This window comes from Salminus brasiliensis, chromosome 3, assembly GCF_030463535.1.
Source record: "Salminus brasiliensis chromosome 3, fSalBra1.hap2, whole genome shotgun sequence".
NCBI classification, from domain to species: domain Eukaryota; kingdom Metazoa; phylum Chordata; class Actinopteri; order Characiformes; family Bryconidae; genus Salminus; species Salminus brasiliensis.
Genome location: NC_132880.1, coordinates 11,026,030 through 11,049,365, shown reverse-complemented (window position 1 = coordinate 11,049,365; position 23,336 = coordinate 11,026,030). Strand labels below are relative to the sequence as shown.

At 39.9% G+C, this 23,336-nt stretch overlaps 1 protein-coding gene across 2 annotated transcripts in view; it reads right to left on the bottom strand.

Moving 5' to 3' along the window:
- Positions 1 to 4,112: 4,112 nt before the first annotated feature.
- The window catches only part of hivep3a (HIVEP zinc finger 3a), a 38,221-nt gene continuing 18,997 nt past the window's right edge, over positions 4,113 to 23,336 (bottom strand). The window contains exons 3-9 of one of the 2 annotated variants that reach the window (XM_072675427.1): positions 23,020 to 23,082; positions 13,962 to 18,182; positions 13,432 to 13,580; positions 9,356 to 9,531; positions 8,931 to 9,032; positions 7,733 to 8,388; positions 4,113 to 6,289 (exon numbers count right to left, since the gene is read on the bottom strand). In XM_072675427.1, coding sequence (XP_072531528.1) covers positions 5,660 to 6,289; positions 7,733 to 8,388; positions 8,931 to 9,032; positions 9,356 to 9,531; positions 13,432 to 13,580; positions 13,962 to 17,792 — 5,544 coding nt within the window. In that variant the 5' untranslated portion in view covers positions 17,793 to 18,182; positions 23,020 to 23,082 and the 3' untranslated portion in view covers positions 4,113 to 5,659. The remainder of the gene's footprint in view (positions 6,290 to 7,732; positions 8,389 to 8,930; positions 9,033 to 9,355; positions 9,532 to 13,431; positions 13,581 to 13,961; positions 18,183 to 23,019; positions 23,083 to 23,336) is intronic. The other variant, XM_072675426.1, reaches the window with a different exon arrangement.

Below are 23,336 nucleotides of genomic sequence, written 5' to 3'. Positions count from 1 at the left end.
TGGTCACAGAAATAACTTGAATCTGACAAAAGTAATAATAAATAAAAGCTTTGAAAATTAACCAATGAAAGTCAGACATTGTTTTTTAACCATGCTTCAACAGAATTATTAAAAAAAATAAACTCATGAAACAGGTCTGGACAAAAATGATGATACCCTTAACTTAATATTTCGTTGCACAACCTTTTAAGGCAATCACTGCAATCAAACGATTCCTGTAACTGTCAATGAGACTTCGGTACCTCTCAGGAGGTATTTTGGCCCACTCCTCATGAGCAAACTGCTCCAGTTGTCTCAGGTTTGAAGGCTGCCTTTTCCAGACAGCATGTTTCAGCTCCTTCCAAAGAATGCCAATAGGATTTAGGTCAGGGCTCACAGAAGGCCACTTCAAAATAGTCCAATGTTTTCCTCTTAGCCATTCTTGGGTGTTTTTAGCTGTGTATTTTGGGTCATTATCCTGTTGAAAGACCCGTGACCTATGACTGAGACCAAGCTTTCTGACACTGGGCAGCACATTTCTCTCTAGAATCCCTTAATCTAAGTAAAACTGACAATGTAACTTTTGGAAGCAATAATGATGTATCTTTATTATTGTCATGTCTGTGTGTCCTCCTTCTGCCTCACTTATGTTTTGTTAGCCTGGCTGTTTGCTCTGTCTGTTTCTCGACATTTGCCTGGTATTTGTTTTCGCTTTCATGTGTAGGAATCTTTTTATCCTGTTTATGCATTTGCTAAAAGTTTACACTACCTTTTTGCCTCTACTCTTTTAAAATAAACCCAACCCATCTTTTTACATCCACATGCATCTGGTTTGTGTCAGACATGTTATAATTGTTAAATGGTAATTGGAAAATAACACTTCAAACTGCCTTCAAACAAAAATCTATCCAGTTGAGACATAATGGAAAAGATCCTTAATGTGCGCCAGCATTGAACACTAATTACAACTCAATTCCTCAGCACATCATGTGCTCCAGTGAACACTGCCAATATTGCAATAAATTCATATTGAGACCAAAGATACACTGGACTTGGCGGGTCAAGACGAGACAGAGGCCTCTTTATTATAGTCTTATATTTACTTATATTTACACTTATATTTACTGATATATAGTATAAAGTGATACATGACTGTTTATTTTCTGATAATAATATACAAACATTTTCTCCTTTTTACACATATTTTTGTTTATATGTGCTTATAAATTAATATTTTTATATTTTATACATATATAAATGTATATTTTAATATTGTATACATTTTTATTAATATAATGCCATTTCCGTAGTATCTGTGACAACGGTGCTAAATCATATTTTTCCAGGGGATTATGTGAAGGGTGGAGATCAGAATCTGAATACACAGCTGTCTTTTGAATGAATTTTCAGGTAAAAGATGATACATGAAAAAACAGGCAATGTTTGCTTTTGTTGGAGTTGCCCCAGTAGGGTTACTTTGTATGCTACACTAGGGAATGTAACCAGGGACGCTCATCAGTATCTTTTTGCATTTCAATGGAGTCTAAGGTCCACTTGTTTGAAAACAATATATCCATGCAGGTGGGGCTGAAAAAATTCTCACTGGAAAGATGTACAGTACAGTTTCTGACTCATTGGAAGTTCCCAAATCCTCACACCTTCAAAAACAGGTCCTTTGAGTGACTTAGTGTATTTACATGCACACTATTACAAATTTGATGTTACAATATCAGCAGCTATCAGATAATACATGGAACTCTAATTATGCAGTAAACACAGTGATGTTTGCCTTATCAGCATGGTGATGTTATAACCATACACTAGGCAACAGAACACTGTGGACCAAAGTTTCTTTCTATTAATCTGAATAGATTGAATTTGTACAGGGTCTGTAACTCCTTTCATTCACAGCACAGCAGTTTGATTAGCCAAATATAGACCTGTCTGCTACATTGCTTAGCAGCTTGTGTTATTCATTCTGATGACTAATGAAACCTCATGGGTAATGGGACTCAGCGAGACAGTGGACACACAGTTTTGTCACAACCTGTCGTGTCTCGCCTTACAATCTTCACAGACTTGCTAAATGAATAAACGATACCGTCCAGAAATGTGTAGCATTCCTATCCTCTCTGTTTAATCAGCATGGCAGATTTACTGGAAAAAACACTGCCATTGTCTGGGTGTGATGAGTACTTCTATGTGTTCAGTGTGTGTACTTTGAAATGTGTACTTTGCATGGAAGGAGGGGTGGAAAGGTGGAGGTCATGCAATAGGATAACAGAAAGAACATGCTCATACTTGCTAAGTGTCAAGGGTTTAAAATAGTAGATCCATAACCTTGTCTAACATTGGAAAAATGGAAAACCCTGCAGTCTATTATACTACATGTCAGCTCAGTGTAAGCACTACAACTTACCCTACAGGTGAGTTTAATTTATGGGATAGATGTAACAGCTGCTCAGAAATAATTGCAATTGATTTAGTATGTTGTTTTAACAAGATACATATTTAAACTCAAATATATGGGCAGTGGTGGCAGTGCTGGTCGATTAATCACAGTGTTGTGGGCGCGATACCTGGATCCACCAAGTTGCCAATGTTAGGCCCTTAAGCAAGGCCCTGTGGTCTGACCCCAGATTTCTAAATTGGGATAAGACTTTCATTGTATAAATGCCAGAAAAGGCACATTATTATTAAATATATACAGAAATGTATGTGCACCAAATTAAATATGACTAGTGAAAAAGTGATTTGTAGGAACAATTATCAACAAAATAAAACTTAAATATACACAAGACAAAATCTGTGCTGTCTTTTAAGGATTTGTGTGGTTAAGATTTGGACTTGTTATATGGGCTTAGCTTTAACAGTGTGTTAAACGTTCCCTGCTGAGTGGCTAGATCTCACTGTGACTTATTTACCTGCTTTAGAGAGAGGTTATTGAGAAAGATATTCTGAAACACATCTGCCCAAAAACATTTAAAACTTGCAGATTATGTTGCACTTGGAATATGAGTTGACCAAAAGTCAGTTCTACTTGAATTTGTTATACAACATAAAAAACATATATTTTACCCTACTCTACCAGAACAAAACATTTGTATCATTACAAGACAAAATGCTAATGCTAATTTAAAAAGGGGCAATCCAAAAGAGAGTAGTCTAGAACTAGCAGGGTAAAAACTGGGATGATCAAAACACAATGCATGGTGAAAGGTAAAAAAGTCAAAAACAAGCAGAATATTTTGCAACCAGCAAGCAGAGTTAAAAAAAAGGCAAGAACCAAAAAGAAATCCGAAAAACAGGGTCAACCACAATAAGACAATGCTCTGGAAGACATGGGCAATACTTTGCAACATAGATCACAAAATGGCGTATATACAACATTATATTCTCAATACAACTACATATTCTGTATGTTGATTCCATTTCAAGAAGCGATAACAAATAAAAAAATAAGAAAATAGGTTCTTGGGTTTTTATTGTGTTAAAACACTATTGTGGTTTAGAAATAGACAATAACATTAAAAAGCAAGTTGGTTTAACATTCTTTTAATAAGCATTCGGCCAAACAATAGTGGTATGTTCTTCATGTAATGTAAATATATGGCCAGTGAAATACAGATGGCATGTGACATAAATCACTGGCCTAAGTCAGGCCTAAATAAACCTAGTTAAATAGCTGAAATCTAATTTTCTTGTCTTTTATAATCTTTTCCCTGCAGTGCACTTATAATATTTGTGTGGTTTTATGTCCTTATCCCTTGAAATTAAATTGCCTTTTTTCTATGTATGTGTAATAAATAGTATATTTTAAAAATACTGACAGTGTTCACATACTGCATTAACCTCATTTTATTCTTTTTTTAAAGAGTTTTTTCATTATATGGTCTATTTATAGGATGAAAAAAACTAAAGGGGCATTTCACAAAGCAGAATTTCTCAGTTAAACTAGATAACTTTAGCCCAAAGACTCTCTCTCCAAGTTCTGTCTAATAGAGCCGTCATAATGAGTCATAATGGACAGTCCACACCAGGCCTGTAGTCTGAGTCTGCCTATACCTTTCTCACAGAACTGGCTCAATGCTGTCATCTAGGGGTCAACAAAGGGAAAAAAATCACGCTGAACATTTCTTCATTTTCATATTTTTCTTTTTATTTCATTTGTCATAATCAAATATTGAACATTTCAGATAGTTACCAAATTGAATCGATCACTTGGCAAAAAAAAGTGATTTCTTTTTAGATGGCTTTATTGCTTGTCTCAGATGCTTTAATTTTGTCTGTAATGCCCCTTGTTTATAGGCACCCAATATTTCATCCAAAATCATGGAGCTACATGAGGATAGATTAAATTGAGATGTCCTTTTAAAGAGTTTCTGTTTCTTTTTAAAACGTTCTGAGTCCAGTTGTCCCACATTACATTTTAATTCTGTAATCAAGGACTGTAGGACACCAAGTACCTGACTCGAAAATGAAATACGGCAAAAAAGTCCCCTGGGACTGGCTTTAAAACTTGCATGCATTTTTTTAGTTTTCCTTGTCAAGTGTCCTAAAAACAGTTCCGAATGGGCCTATTGCTATATAAAAAAGACTAACACATCAGCAGAGCGAGGTCTGAGGTAACAGTGTACTTTTTCTAAGCAGATGCATTAAAAGCAAATCAACAGTAACTGGACACATCTGTGTCAGCTGACACAAAAAATGTGCACATCATTTCTGAAAGAGAGTGTGCATGTGACACACTGCTTTAAACTGTAGGTATCTGACTCATCGTGCCATTCAGTGGCTCCATATAGTTCACATGAACTATTAGAATAATGTGGGAATACTAATTAAAGCAATGTGGTGGTATATCTCTCAATACAATCATAGCTCTGGCAATAATAAGACACAGTTGATAAAAATCATCATCTGCATATTTTGTCCCAATCAAATGCTGAAAAAACAAAGAAAGAGAACACAGCTGTTGAACATGACAATAAATTCTTTGTTATTACTTTTGTAATATTTACAGTAGATGCATATAGTCGTTCTGTTGCTAAAACTGTTCCATGTTGTAATCAAATGAGTAACACAAAATTTACAGGAAAGAACAAAATACAAGAACATGAAAGAGGAAAATACCAGCTATTCCAAAAAAAGAAAGGAATAAACAAACACATAATAAATAAATCAGTTGCACGTTCTGTGGTTTTGGTTATTTGAGAACTACCGTGTGTACTGAAAATGTGTATATCAAAAAATTAACTGCTCCATACTGGACTGAGAATTTGCATACAGTAACAATACAAACACATACAGTACAAACTGCAATAGCATACACTGTCATATATAAATGGATATAAACCATACATTTTTACAGTATATATTATAGATTATGGTAATAGAATACAGAACAATATACATACATATATATGATGCATCTACATATTTACATAATTACACCAAAGAGGGGGATAAATCCCCAAGTGCTCAGCTGGGGTACGGGTCGTTTTGTTATGGTTATGTTCTGTTAGGACAGGGGGTATTCAATTCTGTTCAAGGAGAGTCAGTGACCAGCGCAACTAAATGACCTACTCATCTGGCAAGCAACAGGTGAGTTGTGTCTGAGCAGGAAAAGGCCCAGTCTGTGCTGGGTTTCAGCCCTCCGGGATCAGAACTGAATACCCCTGTGCTAGGGTATTCTGTTCACCTTGGCTGCATTCGCCCCAGGCACTGAGACTAGGCTCCTCTCTCTGATGGAGTTCTCTCGGGTACTCGAGGCCCTTTCACTCCAAGTGCTCTTGGGCATTGCTACACTGTCTGTCAGTGTCTGCGCGTTATGGTTAATTAAAGTGCTTTTGTGGAAGTGCGTGAGAGGGCTGGTGCGACATGCGGACGCCCTGTCCATGCGCTTCCTCTCTTTCCTTTGAGATATGCACTTCCATGTGGTCAGGGGAATGCTTGGAACATCCCTCTTTTTGTCTTGCTGCTCTTGGTTTTGCCCTCCACGGGTAGGCCCGCACCGCTGGTCATCATTCCCAGGACTTCCCTTCATCTCCCTCTGCTTACCCGGAATGCTTCTGGTCTTCTGGGCCGAGTTAGGTGCTGGTCGTTGGGTGTGGAGACCCGAGCGAGACTGGACCATCTGAATGCCCCCTATGGGGATCATGAGGCTGAGGTTGGAGCTTGGGGTCAGCGGCTGCGAGTGCAGGGGCAGGTGGCTTAAAATGCGTTGGCCTTCCTTGGCCAGCCCGTGTCTGGTGAGGAGCCCACAGGGAGGAGAGAGCTGATAAACTCTCCTCTGAGGACTGCATGTCTTCTCCTTAAAGACAAACAGAAAGGACATTTGTCAGTAAAGTCTCCTTGTGTATGGCCGCACTGCTGTTGTTATATGACCACTAAGAACAACTGCTATCTTTATTTTAGGGGAAAAAGGTGTTATTTATAACCAGAAGGATTTATGAGGTAACACCATGGATGTTATCTTAGAGACGCAAGTATAGCCCTGGTCTAATTTAAATTTGTAGCGCTGACACAAGAACATAAACAAACAGGTGTATATTAAGGCTTTGCAAACTATTTTCAGTGCTATCTTTTGGTTTGGTGTTTATTATATGTAAAGAGTGATGAGCCTAGCTTCCTTTTTTCTAATAATGGTATGTCTAGAAATAACAGGTGGTGTACTTTTGGTATCAGTATATTTGTTTTGGAATGTTTACTTTGAATAGATTTGGCTGTGTACCCCCTTCACAGCAATTGCTTTGTGTGTGCAAATGAAAACCGTCCTTCTATATATGGAGTAAAATAAATTTATACAAAGAAAGCAACATGGTCATCGCTTTTAACTATCAAGACGTTGTTGGTCCCTGTACTGAGTAAAGTAAGCTAACTTTAAAAAAGACTATACCACATTCCTAAAGGCTGTTGCATACACATTTAAAAAACACCACCTTAAAACAATATTTTACCATGACTTGCCCATATTCAAGTATACGTTCATTATGCTGGTATTCATTTCTCTTTCGTATATAGATGCTTTTTTCTTTTATTAAAATTTTAAATACTACAATTGTCGTTGAGTAACAGGTTTACTGCAAATACTTAATCACAAAACTAGGTAAAACTAGCAATTACATGTGGATTCAATGTTCACTTGAAAAGTGTATGCCACCTATGTAATTTGACACTAGGCCTGTCACAAGAAGTACATTATCGACTTATCGAACAACATAAGAACATGACCTCAGTCATTTTTGCTATGGTTTTACAGTGGTTTAATTTTATTTAAGTTGTTTTTAGGACATTAAAAAGATTTCTATAGAGTCCAGTTTCATTGTCTGGATTTTCTTAATAATCAAAAGGTTACTGCTCTTTAAAAGTGTTTGATTACATGAATGTTTTATATTTTCATTATATCAGTGGCATAAAATTGGTCTTAAAATTACAATTATATTATTTATCGCATTTGTTTAGGGCAATCGTGACAGGCCTAATGAACACAAAACCAAGTGTTAGAAACCAAAACAACCCAGCAATGAGGTGATATACTTTTTAATCACTATAGGTAACAATACTGTAATGATAAAAAAAACAGAATTCCAACAAAAATAACAATTTCTAATTATTTTAATAATCAAATTAGAGGTTCCAATCTTTGTTTTTTATGTTGTTTACATCTGTAATTGGTCCGGAAGCTCATAACTCATTTGCATATTGCACACTTCTTTAATATCAGGGCATTGTTGCAATAAAGTTGTGAACCTACCAACTTGGTCTTGGAGCTGAATCTGTTAGGTGAGGACTTTGCTGGATCTCTGCGTCTGTAGGGTCTTTGTTGAACAGTCACACTGGCCCCAACAATGGAGCTAAGTGGACCACTAGGAGACACGGGCCGCATAGGAGATAGGGCTCGAACCGGGGATAGGTGTCTTGCTGACAAAGGGGACACCGGACGACTAGATGGCGATAGAGAGGACTGGCAGGGGGATGGAGAGAGGCTAAGCCTAGGAGATAGGCACTGATGAGGGGACATGTCTCGTCCTGGGGAGCGAGGAAGAGCAGGGGACAAGTGTAGGCCAGGAGAGAAACTGCACAGAGGGGAGGAAGGCATCCCAACAACGGCCGTCTCTACACATTGAGGTGTATTAGGAGAAACTGCTCCTTTGGAGTTGCTCTGTCTCACTGGACTAGTGCTGGATGGCTGTCTGGATTCGTTCAACTTAGCCAAGGGTAAGGGACTGGACACGGTCTGAGAGCCTGGATCTTCATTAGACAGAGATCTGCTCACAGAGGAGGCAGAAGAGCGTGATGCCTCCTCGTCACCTTCCTCATTCTCCTCATCCTCTTCTTCGTCTGTGTCCTCAGCATCAGAGAACTGGTGCTCCTCAGTGACCTCTGGCAAAACAGAGTGTTCATCACCACCTGTAAGAAAATAGAACATGGAATATTTTCTTACACTGTTTCTTACTGTTGCTCTTTATTTTGTTGTGATACACTGTGAATACATCTTTATCTGTACACTTTTACCAGTGTTTTGCTTGTATGGACCACGCCCTGTAAGGGTGTTACAGGGTGGAAACCTCAGAGGTTGTGATCATGGGTGCAGACAAAACTGTGATGGTTCACAAAGTTGTTTGTCACAAAGCTAAAGTGAGAGTACAGGGTATATATAGGGCAGAGGTGGAGATCTTCAGAATGTGGTCCCTCTCTCAAGATTTAGTTTCAAGTCCACTTCTTTGGAATGGGCATTAATAGGGAAACTGTACTCCCTTTGCTGCAGTAACAGTATCTTATCTTATAGGAAAACTAGATGTTGGAACATTATTGTTAGGATCTGACTGCACTCAGCGAGAAAGTGTAATTTGCTCTTGAAAGTGAAAGGAGCATGTGGACTCAGACAGTGGAATAATATTATAGGGTTTTATATGAATATAACTGTGAATATGGTTATACGCCAGTCCTACCTCCTTCTTCAGTTTCTGGCTCACACAGCACAGGACCTGGTGCGGTCCCCTCAGGACAACGCTTACCATGAGCCTTTGACTTCATGTGTTTGGTGAGATTGCCTACAGAGTGCACAGCAAACCAATGTGGGTTAGGGATACAGTAAAGACAGATCTAGTGTCTGGTGTTAAAAGACAGAAAGGAGGCAATATTACTATATTATGCATATTACGTCAATACAGTAAATATAAATTCTTCAATATGAACAAAAAAATTAAAAACTTTTTTGTGGAGGGTTGGTGAAGTTTAACAGTGTTTGAAAATGTCTGCTGGTCTTTATGTTGTGTGAACATTTTGTGGAAGGGTGAATAGAAATGGTCCAAAATCACTTGGAATGAAATCTTTTTACATTAACATTGTGGATTAGGACAGTTAAGCTGCTTGCCTTTGGTTTTGAAGGCAAAGTTGCAGTGCTGGCAGATGTAGGGCCGAGCATCGGTGTGCAGCCTGATGTGCTTCCGCAACATGCTGGGCTTCTTACAGCGGATCCCACACTCCTCACAGACATAGCGCCCTCTCCCACGTCCCCGCACATACACATACTCCTCATTGGACCTGTAGCTGTACACACACAATCCTCATTTAAAATGCAGTTAATACTTTAACTGAATGTAATGGGTGAGGTGGAACCTTACAAAGTTTGGATTTTTAAAAAGTGTTTTAAAGGTTTTAGAGCAAGATTCTTTATAATAAATTATATAAAAATAAAGGCAAACACAGGTAATTCAATATAATTCTTGTTGATTTCCAATGTAAATACAAAAAAATATACTCATCAAAATAAATACAGTTAGTAAAAAGAGTTTTTTTCAACTGACAAATGTACTGGCACATAAACATCATTTTGGCAACAAATTTACAAACAAAATTGTTTAAATCCCAATTTTAGACTGGGATTACTTTTACACAATCCAAATTCTTAGACTAGGACTAGTTATCTGTGCGTGTAGAAGCCAGTGTGTGTAGAAGCCATATATATATATATATATATATATATATATATATATATTACCAACCTACAGTATACACTGCAAGATAACAAGGGGTTAATTGAATTGCAGCCCAATACATTACTGTTTTCTTCATTTATTCATTCAATTTATTTTTGATTGGCTGATTATTCCCTCTTTCTAAACATTTATAGTTTTTCATGACGCTTCTCTTGCCCACCTTTTTAATTTTGCCACTGCCATTGCCAATTCCCATTTGCAATGTAAAAAGCATTGCCAATGTACCCACCTAGAAAGTAATGAATTACACAGGAAAGTGTATATGTACAGTACACACTGTAGGTCTCACACTTCCGAAGGGGGCTCTAACTCCAGATCTATAGCACCTGCACAGTCTGCTTTTAAAAACTGCTTTTAAAAACCACCCGGTATGTTTGGCCAAGGCCCTCCTTCTGAATGCGTACACATACACACACACACACACTGGCTGGGTGTCCACCCTGGGTGTGTTCAGAGAGTCCCAAAACGGGGCCTCCACTTTACCTCAAACAGAGAGCCATTTATAATGTCAAGAACCTGGGCCCCCCTCATTCCGACCCCTTCACTACCCCCACCTCCTAGCTTAAACCTGGGGTGCCGGCACTGTTGCCCGATGCCCACGGCCTGCATTTCTGTGCCAACACAAACAGCTGAGAGGGAGGGAAACCCTGGCCCAAGCCAGCTGCTCGGTAAAAACATCTCCAATCACTGGACGAGAATTCGAGACTTAACCGTTCTTATTAATAACGATGATAACAGTGTGCAAACTCTACATTTTTAGCTTTATGTTGTCCAGTGGTTTACCTAGTGGTTTAAGCCCTGAAAAGCACATGTACAAATGAACTACAGTATAGCCAGTCACCAAAGTTTAAATCCAATAGCCCAAATAATATCAGTGTTCATTTATAAATAAAAGGTTAATGTATTAAGGCCCATAACACTTTTAAATAATCTTAATGTATGAGTCTTTCACTTCCTTGTAATGCTAATTAAAGTCATAGAAATTCATGACTTACAAAAAATAAAACATGCATAACTTTCCTCCTAATCCAAGTGTAGTTATCTAGTGATTAAGATTGGCATTCAGTATTTATTATTGTTATAATTGTTTATACATTTTTTGCATTGGACATTAAAAAAAAAATAGACAATACCTAATCAACAATACCTAAATCTGCATGCTTAACTGCATACATATTAAAGTCAGAAAGTTAACTTCTACACTCTAGAGGAAGGGTTTTATGCTGTATTAAAAACATCCTACATATTTGAATCCTACAAATTTTCAGGTCATTTTTGTACAAATCTAGCATCAATCCAGCTATTAACAATATCCACTATCATGGAGAACCTTCAAGAAAAGATTTTCTAGATTTTACAAGAACCAACTCATTTGTATACAGTGACTGGCAGATTTATTAGAAACACCTGCATACCTACTTTTATACAATAAAATCATGCATACATGGACCAGCAGCAAAGGAACAGAAAAAAAACATGTGATCTCAGTGATTTTGAGTGTGGCACGACTGTTGGTGCATGTTGGACTAGCTGAGTATGTCTAAAACGGCTACATTTTCTGAGATGTTCATGTACATCCGTTTTAAGAGTTTACTCAGAATGTACCATTCATCTAACATCTAACAACAACTGACAGAAATAGCTTGTTCATAAGAGGGGTCAACAAGGAATTGCCAGACTGGTTAAGACAGACAGAAATGCTACAGTAACTAAGATTGCGATGAGTACCAAAGCATGTCGCACCCACAGGCGGAAGGGCTACAGCAGTAGAAGACGTCAGGTTGCACTTCTGTCAGCCAAGAGCAGAAGGCTGATGCTGCAGTGTAGTACAAGCTCTTCAAAACTGGACAGTTAAGGACTGGAAATATGTGGCTTTGTGGCAGGAGGTGTACTGTTGTGGGAAACATATTCTTGACACACTTTTAACCTGTTCATAGCAATTAATTCTCACCTAAATGCTACAGCCTATGTATGTATTGTTTCTGACCATATATATCCCTTCATGGCCACAATACAGCCATCTTCTAATGGTTAATTCTAGCATAATAATGCACTATATCTCAAAAAAGTAGCTGGTTTCAAAAACACAACATTGAGTTCAGTGTTCTTTGGTGGCCTTACAAATCATTGGAACTGTATCCAAAAGAGCACCTTTATGCTGTGGTAGAACAGCGGATTCGCAAAATGACAGTGCATCTTGTGGAATCCATGCCACAAAGATCTGAAGTTGTTTTGAGAGTAAAATTAAGGTTTACCTCTGAATGCTAACCAGCTAGAAGACACAGGAAATCAAACACATGAGCTAACTGCTGTGTTTGTTATTTTGAAAGGACTATATATTTTTTTTAAGTTATATGTAATAATGTATTAAAAATAAGTAAAACAAGTATACTCAGGAAAGTCCCATTACAGTGAAAGTATTGGTGTATGTAATTTATTGTTTTCTACCTACGAAATTAAGAAAGTAAGAAATGTTTAGAGTACGGCTCTGCTTATTAACCTAAAGCACATGTTGAGCAGACTGTTGCATGGCTGATTGATGAGTCAGCCTCAAAGTGCCTGTGATGACTGTGAGATCAAGTCATGAGGGAGGATGCTTTGCACGAGCGCTCGACGTGCGAGAATGACACAGATGGCTGCCTCCATGCACAGACACGATGCTGTGTCTGTAGAACTCGTCAAATTCAAGGGTGCAGTCACGACTACCTTTATCAAGGAACGCATAGCCTTGAGCAACAAAAGGGGACTCAACAAAAAGGGAAAAGATGGACTGATTGCTTTAGCTACAACCACCTTTTTCAGAGAACCTACTCAAAATAATATGAGGACAAAAATGAAATGAGGACAAAGTATGAATGTTGTTTTTTTTCCTCATTCATTTCATTCTAAAAATACAGCTGCTGCCTGCTGCCTCGCTCTCTCCCCTTCCCGAGCTGAATGACAAAAATCATTGATGCATTTTGGCATAAACAGGGCTCTGCGGGGTTTGCAGGAGAGAGGAAGTGAACGCCAGGCTAGGTAGTTTCCTGGCCCAAGCCATGTAACAGAAGGCCTGTGTTGGCTCTGACAGCCAAGCAATCTCCTGCAGCAGGGGCAAGAGCAACACAGTACAGCGCACTGACATACTGGTGACAGAACACTACCACACATGAGCAAGGAGCACAGTGCAGTATATGGAAAACCACTCCAGCAGAAAAAGATTGGCACACTGAAATGTTACTGTGCTGTGCTGCTCACAGATTAGGCAGCAAAATGACTACTTTCTCCAGCATTTGGACCAATAGAGTATAATTAACTTAATTATAACAAAGATAACTATTCTTATTACAGCATAAAGACACCTTAAAACTTCACTCATTCTGTTTTTGTATGGCCTAAGCAGTGTGTTTAAAATGGTGCTCAAATTTGCATTTACATAATATCTGCCTGAAAATGAAACAAGGTGACTTACCCTCCTTCACAAATCTGTACTCGGGGAATTTCATTGCATTTGGAGGTAGACCGTGCTTCCACCTCTCCCTCGTCTTTTGGTGTTTCTTCTTTCTCTGTTAGCTCAGCTGGCTGGACCTCTATGGGGTCTGTGGACTGAGTGGCTTGTACCTATACTCGAGAGAGACATGGGCAAGTTCACCAACCCTGCTCCGGGTGCCCAGGGAGACAGAGATGGGGGAATTCACATTCAACATTTTGCAGAAAGCATTAAAACCCATTACCGTCTAAACTCTAAAGATTCAGAGGTAAGTTGAAAGACTCAAAGGAAAGGAAATGCAATGTTTTCTGACACATCTGTAGACCAATGGACAAATTCTCATAGTTAAAAGTACTGTGTCTTTTATGAAATGCTATGTTACTACAAAATGTTATAGCTGTTCTCTTTCAACAAGCCCCCAAATTTAAATCTAATGAATAAATACTTTGTCATGCATACATGCACATTGTGTATCTCATGAATGGTATTCATCTCAGTGTTTTTACATTTACCTCAGACTCCTTGGGTTTCCTAGAATCAGGTACCTCTGGTTGTGCCACTGTGGAAGATGGCATGGCTGCCATGGTGTAGGTAAAAGGAGTATGTCTCTGTTTGCAATACAACAGTGAAAGTACTTCCTTGCTGGTCAGGCCAGGAGGATTTGGATTCCGAGAGCTAATGCACCAAGACGAATACACTGAATTCTGGTTGTCACTTTGGGTAGATGGATTAGGCTTAATGTAGTTTAGATAGCACCAGCTGAATGTTAGGTTTGTGTGAAGAGAAGGAAATGAGGTGTCTTTGTTGGGTACAGGGGCATTAATACTTTGAGAACACAACAGATGTTCTTTTTTGCTGGCAATCGAATTAGCATTATTCTGTTCAATAGCCTCGTCTTCCTCTTCCTTCACCCGTTTCTGCTGTTGACTACCAGGGCTGAGCTCCACACTGCTTGTAGGCGACAGAACTCGCTTATTTCCGCCTGAACTGGAGGATTTGGCTCCATCAGCCACAGACTGTTGCTCCTTTTCAAACTTAGATGCAATGGAATTTAATTGTGCATCAGAGCAGCTGGGATCCTGAGATCCTGCAACCACTGTCTGTGACAACATAGTGTAAACAGCATTGCCATGTGATGGTAAGTCTGAATGAAGACGAACTGGTACTTGTTGTGTCCCAAGAGGATTTAATAGCTCCTGGCTTGGTGTAATATCAAGACTGGGATGCTGGTAATGATGATAATGTGAAAGGTGAGCTGAGTGAATATTTGCAGCTGACTCTTTAATGTCATCCTCTATGGGAATCTCAAGCTTCAGACCAGTGGACACTGAGGAATAATGAGCTCTTGCAGCACCTGTTGGACACTGTGGACTTTCCATGGCTGTGTGTTGGTGGTCAGTGGTAGTCACAGGGGTTAACTGCAATATATTATGTGGGACCTTTTGAATTGGCATGGCATTCTCTGAAATGCCAGGGGGCTGATTTAATTGCCACTGAGTGACATGCTTGTGAGAGGGGTGTGCTATGTTGTCTAAAGAGACAAACTGGGATGTAGATGGCCCAGTGGAATGAGCACCAGGACTGTGTTTATGGGAAATGGCTACACTTGGAGGGGAGGAGCTTTCACTTGGAATGGGTTTTGGGAGTGTATCATCTTCCTCTGGCTCTTTTACAGCAGAATGCCTCATCAGAAGGCATTTGCGCCTTTCCCTCCAGCCTGCAGGTGTACGATCAGGGGAGAGACAGCTATAATCAAAGGACTTGCTCCTGGCTTCTACAATAGGGTTTGTCTGCTGAGGAATATGGGGTGCCTGCTCAGACGCAGACCGTCGCATCTCTCTGTGGGGATGATGTGGACCTGTGGGGATTGTCAATGTGTGAGGAGCTCTTGACCTTCTAGACGACAACATGTCAACTTCACTTTTAACAGATTCCTCGAGTGAAGTGGAATGACTGGATGTGTAAGATAAGGAACTATCTTGACTTGGACTATGAGGCAGGGATAGGGATTCAAAACTAGAGTCTCCAGATGATTGTGCTGCCTCTGCAAGACGAAGTCTTTTCTTTTTAGGTGGGAGCTTCTCAATGGGAAGCTGGGCCAATGTTGGGCTTCTTTGGGGCCACTGGAAATCTCCAACTTTTTCAGTTTCTTTAACTTCAGAGACATTCGAATGGGGTGACAATGGCATGTTGGTGTCTGTATCTTCTGTAACCAGAATCTCTGGCACTTGAACATTGTGTTGACGTACAAGCTTACGGAAGGTTGGCTTTGATGCCTGTTCCTTCGGCTGAGAGTGAATGAATGTGTAGTGGCCATCAGGAGAGAGAGGCTGATCTTTAGAAGCGTCATATGTGCACTGACTTCTTACAGTGGCTTCTTGTTTGTCAAATAAACTAGTATGCTGTATCACTGATACTCCCTTTAAAGAACTCTCCTCATTTGCTTGTGATGACCCAAAGCGCTCAGTGATAGACTTTTCACATGTTGCACTATATCCTTGTGATGGTGTAAAAGTAGATGGCAAGGCAACTGTTGGTAAGGCATGATCATCAAGTTCAAGACTATCTTCCTTTCTCCTTTTCCGCATTGCTAAAGCACCAGGTCTGCTTTTATAAAGTGTCCCGTGTTCCCCTGCTTGACAAGTAGGAATTTCAAGTTGCTGAGACAGGCGGCCTAAGCAGTGGTGGTGCTTGTGAACTTTATATTTTTCCCAGTTGTTGCAAGCAACACCACATGCTTCACACTCAAATGGTTCTAGTTGTTTTTGCTTGCAGTCAGGCACAGTAGGGATTGAGAGGTGAAATGATGAGCTGGAACTGGGATGTTCCTCTGTAGTAATTTCAGCACCTATTGGTAACTCAATGGCAGGCTGACGTTTTAGCATACCATGACGTCTATGCTGAGCTGGTTGTTGTTCTTCAAATGACTGGCTGAGTCGAAGGCTACATGAGGGAGCAGTGGATGTAGCACTTGCATCTGATGGTAATGAGTGACTACGCAAAAGAGGAGCAGTGGTTGAAGAATCAACAGGCTGAGTAATGCTGGAGGATTGGTGCTGGAATTTCTCACATGGAACGCCAAGAGTGATGGACCCACTACTTTTTGAACTAATGTCTTTTGCACTATGAAGAAGTGTTTCTTTGGAAAGAGATGCTTTTGACTCAGTGCTGCTTTTTCTAGAGAGAGAAAACCTTCTGGGCTTGACACTATCAATCTTGCTTGTATCTACAACTGCTTCATTGATGGTGATGAGTTTAGTGATGTGGTCAATAACCTGCTTTTTTGGCACGGTGAAGGGGATGCTCCTCCCCTCTTGTCCTGCAGATTGTTCGTGCTGTTGACGAGCAGGTCTCTGTAAATTCCCGAGGCGGCCAAATTTGCCTAGAATGACTTCGGCATAGCTTTTGGCACTTGTGTTTGGTGGACTATCCTGAGAGACTTCTGTGCTCTCAGAGCGGGAAAAATATCCTGATTCTGTGCTGCCCTTGCTGCCTAGACCAAATGATGAGGAGGTCTCATCAGATGAGCCAAGAGGAGCACGCCTTCCTCTGCTAAGCCTCATAGCTAATCTCTTTTTGACAGCATGAGAGTCTTCCGGTACTTGGGACTGCCCTTCGGGGGGTATTTCTGTATGAGAGGTGAGCATCCCTTGATTTTTAAGACTAAAAGATGAAGATTGCTGACCAGTGTCTTCATCTGATTCTGTAACTGGCTCCTCATGACAGCTACCCTCTGCTAACTCCCTGCCTGAGGTTAGGCCAGCTTTCACCCTATGGGTGTGGGACTTTCGGTGCTTGTAAAGATTGCTCTTTGTCTTGAAGGAAAAACCGCATGGTGCACAAGGATATGGTCTCTCTCCAGTATGAGATCGTATGTGTTTCTGTAGCACACTGGGCTTGGCACAGGCACGACCACAGTAGGTGCAGACATACTTCCCCGGCTTCTGTGGTTTACGCTCACGTTTCTGTTTTGGGGTGCTTTCATGGGTCTCTATGGAGAAAGATTGTGCTGACACTGATGAAATTGGGACCTCACTGGGCTTTTCACAGGAACCTCCTATGTTGTCTTCAGAAGTTCCAGAAGTCCATGTTGACTTGTCCACCTCAAGAGTTTCCATTTCCTGGACATTCTTTTTCTGTAGCCTGAATCGCTTTCTCTCATGACGAAGTCGCTTTGACTGTTTGAGATGGGATGTTCCATATTGCTGCTGGGAATGAGCTGTTTGTTGCTGTTGTGAGGTTGAAGATGTTGGCTGGGGACTGTTGTGAGAAGATTCATGCTGAGGGTGTTCTGGTCCTCCAGACTGCTCCCCAGTGCTCAGTTGGGTATGTGAAACCTCCATAAAATATGGAAAGAGCCTCTTGATGTATGACACGCCTGAGATTGGTTTATTCAGTACTACTTCACAATTTTACATGAAGTAGATATATTCAATTCAAGTCAAAATAGCAGTTTTCTGTAAAATGTGAGCACTGATTGCATTTGTAAACATTTAAAATTTAATGATGAGATGTGTATGAATAAACAGGCTGTGAGAAACTGATTCATGGACTGAGGTTTCCAGTCGGTACTTTCCAAGTAATGATGCAATTCTGTCGGTTCTGTCATGTGTGAAGGCCCATTCCTATAAGCTGTTCATTTTCCCTTACAAAGCTCTTTTTTAGTTCTCAGGTCCTATGGGTTGGGTTCGTAAGTGACGTCCTGGTTCAGTGGGGGTACAACTCCTGAAGTTCTGGAAAATACCACAAATAAATAAATAAATAACTATGAGCACTCTTTGAACATGAGGTGTGCTAATGAACGTAGAAAAAAGCACAAAAACAACCATGTCTACACATATGATGCCTGATTTGACTGTATGAATATGAATGTTTGAGCAGGCTGGACATAGGAGTACTTATTATCCATACATACAGAGAGAATAAATGTCACATTTAAAACAAGACAAAACAATGTATAGTATACTATGTACACTATATATCCAAATGTTTGTGGACACCCCTTCTAAAGAATGCATTCAACTACTTTACATTGCACCCATTGCTGACACAATCACAACGAAACCAGACCCGTAGGACTGAGCAGATAAACATGCACCTACTGGTGCCATGCCCAATCCCAAGCATGGGCTACATGGGTATAAAGCCCCCAGCACTGAGCTGTGGACCAGTCAAATTGTGTTTCCTGGAATAATGATGCTACATCCCATTGTGAGTTGGGGAGTTGGGGATGAGGTTGGGTAGTACGCAGTAAGTCTTCCCTGGACAGTAGGGACAGTTACTCCAACAAAAGCAGGATAAACTTTTAAAATCCTTGTGACAGTGTCAGACAGATATTGTGACAATGTAGAACTGGTTTCTTTGAACTGTTCTTTTTGTGGGGCATAATTCTTAAATAGAAACATTTGGTGCTGAAGTTAAATTTATTTTTGTGTTTTTTTTTAAATAAACACAGGGTCATAAACACATGGTCATAATACATGCAGGATCATAAATATACATATAAAACTTGGGCATAAAAAAACTATAAGCTGTAGTAAATCATGATCAGTAAAAGGATATTAAGAGGTCTTGGCCTTGGCATTTTGGAACTTTCAGAATCAGTGAATTAATAATCTGTATATCTATATAATAAAACATTTGACCCTGTATGCATGATTGCATAAATGCATAAATGACCCTGTGATAATTTTAGAAAAATGTAAAGAATTTTAATTTTAAATAAGTAATATTGCAATGACATTAATGTCCATGACAAGTGTATGTACACTTCTAATCACAACTGTAGCCTATCATTTACTCTTTCTATATTATGAACCAAAACAGGAACTGAAAAAAAGATAGCTTTTCATATGCACTTCTAACTTTAACTAGACCACAAATATTTCTAATATTTGGTCTGAGGAAGCAATTTATAATTTTCTGATTTTCATCAAAAGGGAGACAAGGTTTAAAAAATCAATAATCTTACTAATAGTCAATAATCTTACTGAAAATGTTAAACACTTCCATTGCTAGAACATTACAGCTTTATTTAAAGTCCATTTAGTTTCCCCCTTAACGTTTACATTTTGTTGCACAATACTGTAGCTATATTGAGCTGTTTTTGTACTTAGAGCCATATTTACCTTTAAAACAAGCTGATGTCCTTCATAGATAATTAGGGGGAAATGAGTTGAAAATAAGAGAAAAATAAATTATTCCTCACTATTTTCATTTCAACACACACAGGAACCAGGCTTCCCACTCACTAACCAGCTGGCACTGGCGCCCACGCTTTGCTGTAGGGGGTGGATAGGTGTGGGACCATATGAGATCCTGCTGGTAATCCAAGTCTTTGCCAACAGTGCATTCCAGACCAGTTATACTGTGAGTTATTTGGATTTGACTAGATTATTATTGGGGTTAGCAGCCTTACGTACTTGTAGTGCACTGCATGAGGGACACATCCAGTTAGACCTTTTAGGAATAATGTGTCTTATAAGAGGAAACAATAAATGCATAGTGAGTTCATAGTGATATGCAAATGTTTGGGAACCCCTGGTGAAAATTTCTGATACTGTGAATAGTTAAGTTAGAACATGAATTAATGAAACATTCTTTGTGGTATTTTAAGCAAGATTAGTGCAATCACAGTGAAAAAGGATAGGGGCACCATGCAAAGGTGAGGTGATGCAGAAAGTGCAAGACAGTGTTTTCAGGTGGCTGTTGTCTCTGTTTGGAATGGCAAGAAAACTTTCCAAGATAAAGGAATGTTTAGAGATTAATAGGGCCAGATTTTCCTGAAAAGAACGCCTCTCCAACTGTTATGCATGGGCATTGATCAGTCATGCTTTTAGCTTAGTGTTGCAGCCAGTGATCCTGGAATTCTGGAAGCAAACATCCCACTGTCTGAAAAAAAAAGCTGAAGACTCAAAGGATGCATGTTGATACTAAACACTACCTCAAGAGATGCATGCCTAAAGGTCTTGCCATGGCCCAGTTCCCCAACCTAAACATCTTGAATCAGTTGACAGACCTTGAGAGCATGTAAGACAGCCCAATAACTCACAGAACTAGTAGCCTTTTGCAAGGATGAATGGGTGAAACATCCACAAATATGAACTGAAAGACTACGCCTCATAGGCTACAAAAAGCAAATAGGATGCCACAATGTTTGTTTTTGATGTCCTTTTTTATTATTTTGAAACTGTTAAAGATCAAAAAATAAAAAGGGGTTAAATGTTAATTAAAATAGTTCATGCCATTGCATATAAAAATGTTTTATTAATTCTGTCTAATAGACTTTTAAATACGTTTCTTAAAATGAGAGAATTCTTAATTCTGGGAACAATTACACATTAACGTGACAAATGCATGAAAGGCTGTTTATCACCTCTTGTGCTATCTGTCAATATCTTAGAAACATAAGTAGGAAGAAAATCTAGGCATGTTTTAAAACAAAGATTAAATCAAAACATAAAGAAATTGAAAATCTAGTGGTAGCTCAATTGCCACAAGTAGATTTCTGAAACACTGTTACGGTGTAGAAAATACATGGCTTCATGTGTGCAAGCATAACTGCAGAGTATTTGAACTGCACTGCTAAAGAGAGATTGATGTGTATTTAAGAGACGGTCTATTTGCACAGGTGGAATGTTGGAAGCAGAACAGAAGGTAAGACTGTTCCTTGCACATGTTCTTGATTAGGAGAGCGAAATATCACCTGACTCCAAACGTGTTAAGAAGTCTTGCGGTGGAGGGCATATGAAAATCTCCACAGGTAACCAGCTCAGCACAGATCGGGCAAAATATCTGTATACTCAAGGAGGCTGCAGGTAGCGGGTAGCCACAGTTTTCATGCTCACAATACACTTTTAATACTTTTGAAGTTTTTAACTGTCAAATTTAAAGTACACTGAAATATACTGATAAAAGCTTAAAGATCAATAAATGACAGTGTAGTGCAACACCACTAACTAAGCATTTTAAATAGCAGCCTGTATACAATGCTATGGGAAAACCTGCTATGGGTATGTGACACACAAAAAAGCTAAATCTTTGTCAATATATGAGCTGATGCACCTGTGTGCCTCCAACAAGGTCAAGGTCAACTTTTGCTTTATCACCATTTATCCAGCCAACAACTGATTAGTGCCGCGAAGCAAAATGCTTGGCTGCAGCTAGTAATACCAAATAATCAGCATAAGTATATAAGAAACACAGAAGAAAGTATTTTAGCCAATTCAAAATCCAAAATATGTTGTTTAAATGCTTTTTAGAAATCTCGTCAATCTTCCTCTCTCTTTCACTAATGGGCACCCAGTGGTTGTTCCTATGGCAACGGCCCTAAACCATGCGGCGGCAGATGGAAGCAGAGCTGGAGGGCTAAATTTATCTCCCAGTATCCTCACTGACTACAGAGAGAGCATACCCCCCCACACACAAACACACACACACACACCCCTGATACCTTACTCCCACAGTCCTCATCTTTCTGGACAGAAAATGACAGACAGACAAAAATCAATACACGTCTTTCATTCTTCCTCCAAAATGTTGCTTATACCTCGAGGAAAACTGAGAGGTGGTTGCTCTGAGTAAACGAGGGCAGAAAAAACAGAGGATCATATTTTTACAGCCCATTTTTAGCTGATAAAAAAGCTATTCGGGAATAACAGCAGCTCACAATGTGCACATACAGAGTTGTTCATTCACACAAAAAAGATTGAAATTGATGGTTTGTTTTTATTATACACCAGCACTAATTTAAAAAATAATCATTTTTTGACCTCTGCATTATAAAAATAGAAAAATATCCCCCCAGGAAAAAAATCAACTACAACATACATATATGCAAAATTTATACAGGAAAAAACTCTAAGGGCACTTTTAAGCTTCCCTTGATGCCATTCCCAAAAAGAAAGAAACAGCACTGTGTGTCCTGCACTGCAGACAGCTGCTCTCTCTCTCTTTCTCTTTCCCCTCCTGCCCCTAATAGCTTATCATGGATGCAGCATTATCAATGCATTGACTCGTTTAGGTATAGCTTCATCAGCAGTGTGTAGGTGTCCGTCTCCTGGGATGTGAAACCCCACTGCTGACATTAAACAGTAGGCACATACGCACATCACGCGGGCAACGGACAACCCCCACCACTGCCCGCATCGATCCGCCCCGGGACCCATTCACAGAGTGCTAGCGTGGAGGAGAGCATGCATGAGGCTGAGACGGAGCCGAGTGGACAGTCAGTCCATTCATCGTTTCTCTGTCCGCTCGTTCTCCGTCCAACTGTCCGGTGCGTACTGCTCGCTCTGCGCCACGCAGGCAAAAAAATCACAGCGGGCTTCACGGGTACACTCTGTACTGCCACCAGCACAAAGCCTATCATGACTCAGTAGAACTCACAAGCAGGAAAAATGAGCACAATATCTTTCCAATGCAAGCAGCCAGTCCATTCACAACAAGCAACGGTGCGTAGAAACAGCAACCAGTCTCCGTGGGATCCGTCTCGGAAGCAGCCGGCTGCACTGGATGGGAAAAAAGCCTGGCAAACACGGCACTAAGGGCAATAATATCAATGGCTTTTACCTGAGAACAGCAGGTCCTCCTCCAGCCCTGTTAATATCTGGGATCGTTCAGGCTTTGAGTGAGCTTGAGAGCGAATGAGTCAGAGAAGGAGAGAAAGGGAGCGTGAGAGAGAGAGATAGGGAGAGGATGAGGGAGAGGGAGAGCGAGAGAGAAAATGTATGAATGAGCTAGTGCAGTGACTGTGAGGCAGAGGGGAGGCGAGGTTTCTATCTGTGTACAGTGAGCTCACAGGTGACAGGGTACGCTGCCATTTATGAGGAGGTTCTCTGCTTCTTTACTCTCCCTATTTCTCTCTATTTCCATGACAAAAACAATGT